Raw genomic sequence first — 13,467 nt, 5'->3', positions numbered from 1 at the left:
CATGTCTATGAGTTTACATATTATAATTAGTTCATATCATTGAGACCCTGCAATATTTGCCTTTATGTGTCTGTCTTATGTCACTCAATGTAGTGCCCTCAAGATTTCTTCATCAACCCATTTCTTTTAAGATGGTTTTGTTCACACACCATACAATCTGTCCTAAGTAAACAATCGTTGGTTCCCTGTATAGTCATGTATTTATGTATTCAGCACCATCGCCACTATCTATATAAGGACATCTCCATTTCTTCCACAAAGACGGAGGAAGAGTCATAGAAGGCAGAGAGGCAAAAGAAAAAGAAAAGAGAAGAGAGAAAAACAAACAAAAAACAAAACTTGACAGCTAGAAAACAACAAAAGGAAAGACAGCATTAACCTAAAGTAGAATAAAGAGTCAGACAACATCACCAATGCCAGGAATCCTATACCTTCCCCTTTTCCCCACCCCACCCCATATGCATTTAGCTTTGGTATATTGCCTTTGTTATATTAAAGGAAGCATAATACAATGTTTCCATAAATTATAGTTCTAGTTTGCATTGATTGTATTTTCCCCCCAATCCTACCCTATTTTTAACACCTTGCAATGTTGATATTCGTTTGTTCTACCTCATGTAAAAACATTTTTGTGCCTTTTATTAAAATTGTTGAGTCCCCTAGGTTTCCCTGAGTTATATAGTCCCAGTCTTTAACCTTCGTCTTTTGTTCTGGTGTCCCACATGGTCCCAACCTTCCTCTTTCAGCCATACTCACAGTTATCTTTGTCCAGTGTACTTACATTGCTGTGTTACTATCTCCCAAAACTGTTTTCCAAACCTCTCACTCCTGTATTTTCCTTTCTGTCTGCAGTGCTTCCTTTAGTGTTTCCTGTAGAGCAGGTATCTTGCTCACAAACTCTGTCATTGTCTGTTTGTCAGAGAATATTTTAAGTTCTCCCTCATATTTGAAGGATAGTTTTGCCGGATATAGGGTTCTCGGTTGGTGTTTTTTCTCTTTCAGTATCTTAAATATATCACCCCACTTCCTTCTTGCCTCCATGGTTTCTATTGAGAAATACTCACATAGTCTTATCAAGCTTCCTTTGTATGTGATGGATCGCTTTTCTCTTGCTGCTTTCAGGATTCTTTCTTCATCTTTGATGTTTGATAATCTGATTATTAAGTGTCTTAGCGTAGGCCTATTCAGATCTATTCTGTTTGGGGTATGCTGCGCTTCTTGGATCCGTAATTTTATGTCTTTCATAAGAGATGGGAAATTTTCATTGATTATTTCCTCTATTATTGTTTCTGCTCCTTTTCCCTTCTCTTCTCCTTCTGGGACACCAATGACACATACATTCTTGCTTTTCGTTTTGTCCTTAAGTTCCTGGAGACGTTGCTCGTATTTTTCCATTCTTTTCTCTATCTTTTTTTGTGTGTAGGCTTTCAGGTACCTTGTTCTCTAGTTCCTGAGTGTTTTCTTCTGCCTCTTGAGATCTGCTGTTGTATGTTTCCATTGTGTCTTTCATCTCTTTTGTTGTGCCTTTCATTTCCATAGATTCTGACAGTTGGTTTTTCGAACTTTCAATTTCTACCTTATGCACACCCAGTGTTTTCATTATACGGTTCATCTCTTTCTCCATATCTTCCCTAAACTTTTTGAATTGACTGATTAGTTGCTTCAATTCCTGTATCTCAGTTGGAGTGAAAGTTTGTTCCTTTGACTGGGCTATAACTTCGTTTTTCTTAGTGTAGGTTGTAGTTTTCTGTTGTCTAGGCATGGTTTCCTTGGTTACCCCAATTCAATTTTCCCAGACCAGAACGGGCTCACGTCCCAGAAGGAAGAAATATTCAGTATCCGATTTTCCTGAGGGTGTGTCTTAGAAAATTGGTACACCCTGTGATGCCTCAGGTCACTGTGCTTTTCTGCCCAGCAGGTGGTGCCTGTCAGCCTGTAACTCCAGACTGGTGTAAGGAGGTGTGACCCATGGCTGTTTTCCCCCAGGCTCTGGGGTCTGGTTCTGAATGGAAGGCAGGTAGTAGAGGTGGGCCTCACAGCCCTTTCCTCTTAGGGAAGATAACCCCCCTAGGGAGAGGTCATTAGCATTTGAATAGACTCTGCCTGTGCTATCTCCACCCTTGTCTGGATCAGAGCACTGGGAACAGAAAATAGCTGAGGCTTTCTCCACCGAGCCAAAACAGGGACAGAATGCCCCACTCAGGGCTAGTCCGTGGCCACCCTCTGGCTCTCCAAGGTCAGTCATCACCCAAAGCCTCTGTCTGCTTGTTGGGGATTCATAGCTCGTAGTGAGCAGTCCATGCTTGTTAATTAAAACCCCAGTTGGAGCTCAGCTGAGCTATATTTGCTTGCTGAGAGCAAGCTTCTCTAGCACCACGAGGCTTTGCAGCTCGGGCTGTGGGGGGAGGGATCTCCCGGCTTGGATCCGCTGTTTTTACTTACAGATTTTATGCTGCAATCTTGAGCATTCCTCCCAATTCAGGTTGGTGTCTGATGAGTGGACGGTCACATGTGTCCCCCCACAGTTATTCTGGATTATTTACTAGTTGTTCCTGGTTGTTTATTAGTTGTTCCAGGGGGACTAACTAGCTTCCACTCCTGTCTATGCTGCCATCTTCACTACTGAAGGGCTTTAAATGAGGAAGTAGCATGGATAGTTTGTCATTTTAGAAAGAATACTTTGGGACATAATTTGGAAAATGGGTTTGGTGTGGGGTGGATGGGACGAAGGCAGGGAGATCACTTAGGTGGTATGAACATAGGTAGTAGTAGTGAGGATGGATGGAAGATAAAGGAGACAAGAATAGTTGGTGGGCAGAAAGAACAAGTTGCTGGTTCCCCTTTCCTTGGCTTAAGCTGTAGCTGTGAACAATTCAGCTGCCACTTATGCATTAGCCCCAGATTCTGTTAGCTACACTCACATGCATCCCAGAGTTGTTTTGGATGTTGCTTGGTTCTAAGGGAACGCTTTGAGTTTGGGGGACAAGGTTTTGGAAGCAATTGCTCTAGGAGCAAATAAGTTTAATGTTGGCAATAGCAACCTAAACTGAACACATTCTTCCCTTTTGTGACTTGTTTCACCTCTTTGTGTCAAGCAACTTAAGAGTGGTAACAACAGGAGCTACTGTTAGTTACCTATGGTGGTAATGTCTCTCTGCCTCATCATCCTTCTGCCTTCGTTCCCCAGGAAGCAGCACATACAAAGTAATTGTAAATTCCATTGATGCTGTGCAAGGTTCTTATGGTTTCATGTGGGTGATCAGCACTCAGCCAAGGGAAGCCTGTTGCTCTTCTCTGGACCATGGAAGGCAAAGTTAAAATTCACTGGATAAAACTGAATTCTGATGTGGGGAACATGAAGGTAATGATGTAGATTTTTCTTGCCCTGAAGAAGGTTAGAAAAAAAGCTTTGTAGAAGGGACAGAATGTTTTTTATTAGTTGAGGAAGGTTAGTCAAGAGGCATTTGCTATACTCTCCCAAGGACATTAACAAAAAAGAAATATGGTTTAGAATTAAATAGGAAGAAGTAAAATTCCAGACATTTTTTAGCATGCACACAGAAAGGAACATACAATGTACAGTTTAAAGTATAATTATAAACAGAGCACCCATATAACCACCATCCATGTCAAGAATTAGAATATTGTAAGTACCTCAGAAGTTCCCCCCCATCCCCTTCCTCAGGCACAATTCTTACCCCACTAAAGGAACCACTGTTTTGACATTTGTGGTAATCATTCCCTTTATGATTTACATCCTAAATAATATAATTTTGTTGTTTTTAAAAAAGGGAATAATGCATTCAATGTTATGTTTGTGAGATTCATTTATGATGTGGGGTAGCTATAAGTTCATTCCCTTTCTTTGCATAATTGTTTCCATTGTACCCATATACCCATTTATTTGTTTGTCCCTGCTACTCTTGATGGATATTTGGATTGTTCTCTGTTTTAGATATTATAGTGTCACCATGAACATTCGTTACACACATCCTGCTACATTTTTGCAAGAGTTTCAGTAGGGTAGATATATAGAAATTGATGGGTTGAGTTGTAGTGTATGTGCATATTTAAGTCTACCCAAACTATTTTCAAAAGTGGCCAGAGCAATTTACGGTACCATTGGTAGTGTATGGGAATAATGTTGTTCTATGACTAGACAGACATGAAAATATTTGCTGATCCTCAGAGTGCAAATTTGGCCTTCATTTTGTTTTTTGTTTGTTTGTTTGTTTTTAATAAGGAGAGACTTTGTTCAAAAGGATTATTACAAGCAGGGGTGAAAGGGACTGTTGCAATAGGGAGAACCTCTGACCATAACATCTATAAGTGTCTGTCTTAAGGGTTAGCGAAAAGGGGGTTTTTCTTTTATACGGTGGTGTGAACAAAGCTAGAAAGAAATGGGTGTGAGGAAGTAGGATGAAAGGGTGGTTTGATTGGATAGTAGATCAGAGAATATTTTACCACAAGGCCAGCCTATTCTCAGTTAAGGAGAGGTTGTCTGCTGTCTTGGGCTGTGGTTGGGCTAGGGGGAGGAGAAAAGCTTAACCAAAGTTTGGTTAAGCATTTAAATGATTAATCAGAAAGGACAGGCAGTTCAGCTAATCATTTACAAGGCAGAGAATGGGAATTTGGAGGTCTGTGTCTAGCCTTGTCATAGGTAAATAAGGGAGGCACCCATTGGTGTTCTTTAGGTCATATGGACAATGATTTTTCTTTGCAGTAAGCCATTTCCTGGAAAATGAAAGTGTGTGGGGAGGTGGTTCTTAACCATCACTGTTTTTCAGGAGCACAGGGCTCAGGTAAAGTTCATCATGGTGAGGGCTCTGGACTTTGTTGAGTGCGCAGTCGGGAACCACTGAAGGTTTTATCTGGACCTAATGGTGTGATTAAAGCCACATCCAGGGCTATTAATCTGGCCATGGTGTGAAAATCATAAAGGAATGGTCCAGTTGAGGGGCAAAGAGAATCTCTGTGAGCACAGGAGTAGTGAGATGGAGAGAGGGAAGGAATGTGAGCACTAGAGGCCACAGTGAGAGTCTCTGCCACTAAAGCTAAAGTGCTTCTTTGGGTTAGCAAGCGAACCAGAGCCCTGCTGTATCTTTCTCCACTTGAAGCTTGAGTTTGAAGAGTCACGTCTTCGTTGACACCCCAACTGAGAGAAAGTCAAGTGGAGGTGTTATCCTCCTCTGAAGATGTAAATGGAATTGGAAGGATGTCTGACACTAAAGAGAGTTCTTATTAACCCTTACAGAGACCTAATTCTGAGTCTACTCCTCAGAAGGTCCTTAGAGCTGTCAACAGTATTCGGATGAGATAAAATTCTTCAAAGGCCCAGGAAAGTAACTGAAGTCTCTCTAAATGATGCAGAATAATCCTCAGAGATTAAAACAGTGTCTGTAACCAAACCTTCACCAGGGATCTTAAGGCTGAATTCAAGTTGCTAATCAGATCCTTATTTACAATACTAGATTCTTTTAGAGACTTGGAGGAAGGGGGGTAAGTGGGGTGGGTGATGGGTAAGAAAGCCAGAAATTAATCTTCTCAAAGCTTAATCGCATCCTGACAATATAAATGTTGATACGAACCTCAAGTTGGTCTTTTCAGGAGCCTGTGATGTGGAAAGATGAAAAAAAAAAAAACAAACCTGAATTTAGGCAGAGGAAACATAATGCATTTGCCCAAGTCAGCTGTGCTCTGTGCAGTGGTTTATTTTATTAGATGCCTGTGGAATGTTTAAGATGGCCACAGTATGGTCCTGAAGGTATGGTGATGGCCTCTGAGAGGCACCCTGTCCCAGTAGCACTCTATCCACTGAAGTGATGGCTCCTGTCTTTTTGGCACCTGCTCTTTCTTCACCCAGGATAGCTATAGTATCAGCAAAAATGACTGAATACGTAATATCTATCTGCTTGTATTCTAATTTCTTTTTTTAACAGTGTTATTCACATGCCATATAAATCTATCCTAAGTATACAATCAACCGTATTCAACATTCTGTACTCCTTAAGTATCAATTGCCCAATCTCTACACTCTTTCTATTTCCTGTTTCTGATTTCTTTATGTGACTTTGCTCATTTATGGTTCCCAACAACCCCGTGAAATACATTCTGTTACTCCATTTTAAGGATGAAGAAATTGAGGCACAAATGACTTACGTGATTTTTCCCAATGTCACAGAACTCTCACATGGCAGAAGTGAGATTGAGAACCAAGTAGTCTGACTCTAAAGCCCACGATTTTACCTCCCTGGAGCAGTTGCTATCCTGACACAGATACTCTTTCTTCTCTGACTCATGTCTTGGTATCCAGACAGGCTCTAACATCTGACTACTCATTACTAGGTCCCTTTTGGTTTCAAGTCTCCTATTACTTGGCCACTTCAATCCTGTGGATGGAAGGCTGAAGATTTTGCATTGGGAAATGACAGGAATGCTCTAGGACGTAGTGCCAGGTCCAATCTGCTGGAGCCTCATCTTCTTCTTTTGAGTTCATTTTGGTTTTATTTTGCATTTCCTTGTTTACTAATGATATTGAGCACATTTTCGTATGTTTATTGGTCATTTGAATTTAGCACCTGTTCAAAATTTTTTTTTTTTTTTTTTAATAAGATATCATCTCTTAGTGACTTTAAAACCCCTTACCTGAGAGAATAGCTAAGGGGTAGTTCAGCAGTAATCTTGTTTTAGCTTATGGGAAATAGCTTAGATCCTTTCAGCTTCTTTTCTTTTCTTTTTTTTTCCCCCAACCTTTTCAGTGTTTGGGATGTTTCCTGACATTTCACTGATCTCTTTCCTTTTTCTTCTCCCTCCTCTTTCCTGTTTCCTAGACTCTGAAGCGGCTCATGGCAGATGAGGTAAGGAGATTTTATTCAGCATGTGCATGTTCTAGCTTGTCTCCTACCTGATGGTATTTACTAGTTGCCATAACCTTTAACTCTCTTTAACTTGGAAAGGTGATACGGGGTCTATTCTCGGAATATCCCAAGGCTTTTCATAACTCTTTGTTCTGTTTGGCCCATTGCATGCATTTCCCTGGCACATTGATTAGCTTCCAACCTTAGGCATGCTCTTTAAACTCCAGACTGCCTTGCAGTCTGGATGCCACTATTATTACCTGAAGCTCTTCAATGGTTGCAAATATTTACTGTTATTTTCAAACAAATGGAGTGGATAAGCTGCAGCTTATTAGTGGGTCTTTTTAATTTTGGCATCTGTACTTGAGGTTTGAGGACTGGTTCATAAGCATTTGTTTGGCAGAGAGATTGCATATATACTCCTGAAGTGCATTGTTTTCTTTGCTGACTAGATGTCTTGCAAGGGGGATTTATACTCATTTGAAGAATGTGTATTGAACTTCTGTGGCCTCCTTGACACAATGCTATGGAGTATACAAAAGAAAGAAAAATTTCCTGATTTTAAGGAATTTACTTTTTTAGTTTGTATGACTTTGGTCTATTAAAATCTATGGTCATACTCACCTCTTGAAGAGAGGAATCCTCTGGGGACCTGGCCACACACATTATTGGGTGGCTAGAGGAAGCAGAAAGGGTGTCTATTGAAATAGCTCTTTTTATGAGATACTTTCAGTTCTGTGCTGCTTGGACAGCTTCGGAATGGTAGGGGATGCTCAAGGATAAATTTCCCTATTTTTAGAGAACTTTCAAATCTTAAAACTCTAGTCCTCTTAACTTTGGATAAAGATGACAAGTGCAGAGTCAGTATGCTAAGTTAAGTTTGAAGAAGACTAATTTCACCTTTTCAAGCAAGGAGAGTCTTAAACAGCACATGAACCAGAGGAACCATGCATGTGTATGAGGTTAAAGTGGTGGCTATTTGATGTGTGTTTTGTTGTGTAAATGAAAATGGATCATTGCTGATATTTTTTTTCTCTTTCTTAGCTGGAGAGATTTACCAGCATGAGAATTAAGAAAGAGAAAGAAAAGCCCAATTCTTCTCATAGAAATTCTTCTGCATCATATGGGGATGATCCCACAGCACAGTCATTGCAAGATATTTCAGATGAGCAAGTACTAGTTCTGTTTGAACAGATGCTGGTAAGTTTCCACCCCAAACCATTGCTTCTTCCTGAAAATGCATTTATGGGCATAGTGGGCCCGTTGTTGTGCATGTTCCGCGTTAACCAGACTTTCATTACAAAGAATTTCAAGCTTAACAGGGTATTTCTTAATAACAGCCCTCTTAACCAAGAGACTAAAGATACAAGTTCCTGTCCATGAAATTGGAGTTTGTGAATTAGGCTTGGAAATATCTGATGACTGGCCACCATGTTAATGTCCTTCTGCCCAGCAGCCCTTTAGCCATAAAGACATAGAGAGAGGAGACCAACTTGAATGGCAGTGTGGAGACCATCCAGAGTAGACAAAACGTTGAAGCATTCTCAAGGAATTCTATTCAAAGAAGAAACTGAGGAATGGAAAAGCATCATTTGCCTAATATCCTTTATTTAGTGATGAATCTGGAAAGAGAGTAATCACTAGAAGACTTTTAAAGATTATAGCTGAACACAGTTAAATAACGAAGTATACATGGATTTGACTCACTTGTGTGTCCTCTTCCTCAGTGAGGACAATATAGTGTTAAGTCTTGGAAAATTTTGAGTGTGTGCTTATAAGGTTTCATGAGACCAGAATATATATATATATATTTTAAACTTCACAAATTTAATGAAAGACATAAACATGCGCATCCAAGATGCTCAGAAAGCTCCAAACCAGTTAACCCAAATAGACCCACACTGTAGCACATTATAGTTAAACTGTCAAATGCCAAAGATAAAGAGAGAATTCTGAAAGTCACAAGAAAGAAGCAGTGTGTCACATACAAGGAAGCCACAATAAGATTAAGTGCCAATTTCTCACCAGAAATCATAGAGTTAAAAAGGCAGTGGATGACATACATAAAGTGCTGAAAGCAAAATGTTGCCATCCAAGAATTTTATATCTGGCAAAACTATCTTTTAAAAGTGAGGGAGGAGAGTCCCGGAGCTGCCACCACCAAGTCTGGATCAAACCACCGTGCAGAGACCAGTATATTTTATGGCTCTGTGTTCTCAGACTTAATTAGAGACTAGTGGCAGATCTAACTTAATTAAAAGTATGGGCTTTAGGTGTAGTAGATCTGGGTTTAAATCTCACCCCAGCCACTTTTAGCTTTGTGACATTAGGCAACCCTGTAAACTTTTGCATGGAAACTGGCAGTGATACAGCTTACCTTATAAGGCAATATATGTAAAACCCTCAACCCATAATAAACATTACTACTACTACTATTTTTCACTAAAGTTTTCAGTTCACCACTTAATACTCCAGGTGCATTAAGGGTCTAAGAGTGTGATTTGTCAAGACAATCTCTTGACTTAGGATTGCAAATTATGATGTCTTTTGAGCCAGGCATGTGGCATAAGTTAAGCAGGCTAGATAGAAGATGACAGAAAGTGGAGGGGACTGTGGTAAGTTTAAGAAGGACTTTGTAGATTTTTGTTAGAAAGGCCAGCCACAACTCCGTTCCAGTAGGTTGTAGCATTCCAGTAGCGATGCTGATCCAGTAGTGCCAGATATTTCTGTTTTTTCTAAAGAAGCTAGAAAAAACGTTTTTTAATATGAAGTCTCCCAAATTTAGAATGTAGAGCCAGTAAAGAAAAAATGTACTTTATTGTCAAGTCTGATTGAACTTGAGAGTCACTATTTTGCAAATTCTGTATTATCTGCAAAAGAAAAAAACCATCAGAAATTGAGTCAGAAAAACCTCAAATTATGACAGTTACTTGGAGGCAATGATTCCTTCACTCCCCAAGAAGAAATAGAATATATCTATGTATTTTTTCCTATCCGTTCCCAATTTCAAATAATATTCTGGGCTTCTTAGGGTTAAACTTGTGCTCACTACAGCTCAGACACATGGTTATACTTATCATAGGCTCAAGCAGTGCCTCTTCCCCAACAAAACACTCCTAGTTTATCATAGAGTTTCCAAATCTTTCTTCATGGGAAAGGAGTTTGTACAGGGACTGAGTGAACCAGAAGTAATGGGTATTTAAGTTCTAGAGTTGGTGCAGATTTTGCTCGTGTTTTGATGATGTTAGTCACCCAGGCTTTTATCTGCACAGTTTATTAAGGTCCATCCTTAGTACAAAAACCATAATGTGTGTTTTTCTTTCAAAAATACAAAACAAATTTTTCATCTATATTGAGTCCAGTTTTGTTAGGAAAAAAATAAGAATGTTTATGTATAAAAATGTCTATAGGGATTTATACTAAAATGTCAATAACCACATTTATCTCTAAGGAATTTTCATCATTTGTAATAGGTTAAATTTCTAGGGATCAGGAAAATTTATTTATTCAGTAAATATTTGATGTGTTCAAATCTTCACTAATAATAGTAAATATTAAACAGTAAAAACTTGTAAGGCATTGAGACAATTTTGTTTTTTTCTCTCTCTTTTTTTTTTTTTCTCCCTTTGCTAGTTGGATATGAACCTGAACGAGGAGAAACAGCAACCTTTGAGGGAGAAGGACATTATCATCAAGAGGGAGATGGTGTCCCAGTACTTGCACACTTCCAAGGCTGTGAGTCCTGGGGCAGGTCCCATGACTTGGGAACTGTACCCTAATCTTGAATCTGTTTGTTTTGTAGATTTTATGTAATGTTTTATGTGTACATCAATTCTGTTTCATTCCACTGTATAAGCCTACTTATATTTTGCTCTCTTATTCTTAACTATTCTTAACTTGTTACCTGATTAAATCTTCCTAAAGTATATATGGGTCATGGGGTGGGAAATTCAGAGTCTTATGTGGTTCAGTAGTATGTGTGATGGATATCTACCTTAATACCACTTTATATGTCATTACCAACATTAGTTCCCAATTTATGACTGGGTCCAGTGTTTACTAATCTCTGTATGCCCCCGTTTAGGGCATGAACCAAAAGGAGAGTTCTAGGTCTGCCATGATGTATATTCAGGAATTGAGGTCAGGCTTGCGGGACATGAATCTTCTTAGCTGCCTGGAGTCCCTTCGTGTCTCTCTCAACAACAACCCTGTCAGGTGAGGATTCTAAGGTGCTGATAGGAGCTGGAGCCAAGATTTGGGTTCCTTGGTGGGGATTAAAGATTAAAGGAGTCAGGGACGCATTGGGAATGGTCTGGATTTGGATAAAGAATTGCCAATTGGTGACTATTGATTTGATTTGATTTGATATTGTATTGTCCCTGTGTGTTTCTTACAGTTGGGTGCAAACATTTGGTGCTGAGGGCCTGGCCTCCTTATTGGACATCCTTAAACGACTTCATGATGAGAAAGAGGAGACTGCTGGGTGAGGATTTCCAAGACTTGGCATCTTCTATTTGGAGGGTAGTAGGGGACTTGACTGTTTGCTCAAAAGAAGAAAATAGCAGTTAAAGCTAAAGTTATGGACCGGGGGAATATGCTGTTAGATGAGAATGGGATTTATTGTGGGGTGACTAGAGGATGAATGATGATTGTAGATACAGGAAAGAGAGGAGGAACTTAAGTTTCACTGTGAATAATATGGGATATATACCACTTAAGATTACTAGTTTCCCAGCACCGGTTCTTATCCAGCTTGGAAATCGGATATGATTTAGTCCAGAGCTGCCCTGTGATCTGGTCTGGGTCATATCTTGATTTTGAAGTCTTATAATACATTTGATCAGCTTGAGACTGGCTTTATGGCAGCCTTTAGGGTTGGAGTAGTTCCTGAGATACCTTGGATTGTCTTATGTTCCCTTGAAGCCACCCTAAACTGAAGTGACCTCCTAGGGATCTTTCTAAAAGAAAACAATACAGGGCCTTGACCTCATATATCTACCTGTCATACTTGGAGCCTTTGATGTAGCAAGACATGCAGTAGTGGGATGGGATATTACCCTAATAAAACTGAGCACTTAGGAACTTAGAGGGAGTTAAAGTGAAGGTTTTACTGTGATATTAAGTTCTTAGATTGAGGGGTGATTAACCAAAGGTTTTGGGTGGTAGGGATACCTTTCCAGCTATCTATTTGTTGCCAGTGTTTCAGGGCAAAGTGCTACATGCCAGAATACGCTCAGCTACTAGTTGGGGTGATCCTAGGATCCTTGTTTGAAGGATTGGAAAGTCAAATGGGAAATAAGTATGGAATAAAGGGACTTCACTAATTATATCTTCTACATACAGAAGCTATGATAGCCGTAACAAGCATGAGATCATTCGCTGCTTGAAAGCTTTTATGAATAACAAGGTAAGATATTTCCTGTTTTCATCCCAACTCTCATTCTTTCTCTTCTATTGGCAAACCCAAAAAAGAAACAAGGAATATGAGGTTCAAAACTTCTAGCTCTGTTACTGCAAAGGAGAGGCTAAGTCTGCTTATAATTGTGCCTAAGAGTCTCCCCCTGAGTACCTCTTTGTTGCTCAGGTGTGGCCCTCTCTTTCTAGCTAAGCCAACTCAGCAGGTGAACTTGCTGCCCTCCCCCCTATGTGGGACCTGGTTCCCAGGGGTGTAAATCTCTGTGGCAACACAGGATACGACTCCCAGGGATGAACCTGGACCCAGCATCATGGGATTGAGAACATCTTGACCAAAAAGGGGCATGCAAAATGAAACAAAATAAAGTTTCAGTGGCTAAGAAATTTCAAATGGAGTCGAGAGGTCACTCTGGTGGATGTTCTTACGCACTACATAGATAACCCTTTTTAGGTTTTAATGTATTGGAATAGCTAGAAATAAATACCTGAAACTATCAAACTCCAACTCAGTAGCCTTGACTTTTGAAGATGATTGTATAATTATGTAACTTACAAGGGGTGACAGTGTGATTGTGAAAACCATGTGGATCGTACTCTCTTTATCCAGTGTATGGATGGATGAGTAGAAAAATGGGGACAAAAACTAAATGAAAAATAGGGTGAGATGAGGGGAATGATTTGGGTGTTCTTTTTTACTTTTATTTTTTTATTCTTTTTCTTACTCTTTCTGGTGTAAAGAAAATGTTCAAAAATAGATTGGGGTGATGAATGCATAACTATATGATGGTACTATGAACAGTTGATTGTACATCATGGCTGATTGGTATGTGAATATATATCAATAAAACTGAATTTAATTTAAAAAGAAAGACTTCTAGTTCTCCCTTTGAGGATCAGAAATGTTTTTCGTTGCCTCCTATATACACATCTACAGGCCTTTTTCCTCTTTTTTTCCAATTCTGTTTCCAAGAGTACGCTCAATATTCTTCCTCTTTCCATACTTTCTCTTGCTAATTCTTGAATTTTCTGAACTGTAGTTACTGTTTTTTGGAAGTTTTTTTAAATTCCTTGCTTGTTTTTTTTTTGTTGTTGTTTGTTTGTTTTCCCCCTTCCAGGCTGTTCCTACCTTAGGATCTTTTCCCCTTTTCTTTTTTTGTCTGTTTAGTATTTAAAGGACTTGCCCCAGGAGTTAACA

The 13,467-nt window shown here is 39.4% G+C and overlaps 1 protein-coding gene across 3 annotated transcripts in view; it reads left to right on the top strand.

The window, feature by feature from the left end:
- DIAPH1 (diaphanous related formin 1) overlaps window positions 1–13,467 on the top strand; it is a 107,041-nt gene that overhangs the window by 20,260 nt on the left and 73,314 nt on the right. For 2 of the 3 annotated variants that reach the window (XM_037802236.1, XM_037802238.1), the window contains exons 2-7: window positions 6,831–6,857; window positions 7,902–8,057; window positions 10,491–10,592; window positions 10,942–11,072; window positions 11,254–11,340; window positions 12,201–12,264. In XM_037802236.1, the coding sequence (XP_037658164.1) occupies window positions 6,831–6,857; window positions 7,902–8,057; window positions 10,491–10,592; window positions 10,942–11,072; window positions 11,254–11,340; window positions 12,201–12,264 (567 nt within the window). The remainder of the gene's footprint in view (window positions 1–6,830; window positions 6,858–7,901; window positions 8,058–10,490; window positions 10,593–10,941; window positions 11,073–11,253; window positions 11,341–12,200; window positions 12,265–13,467) is intronic. The other variant, XM_037802237.1, reaches the window with a different exon arrangement.

This window comes from Choloepus didactylus, chromosome 13 (assembly GCF_015220235.1).
Source record: "Choloepus didactylus isolate mChoDid1 chromosome 13, mChoDid1.pri, whole genome shotgun sequence".
Lineage (NCBI taxonomy): Eukaryota > Metazoa > Chordata > Mammalia > Pilosa > Megalonychidae > Choloepus > Choloepus didactylus.
This window is presented reverse-complemented; position numbering and strand designations above follow the sequence as displayed.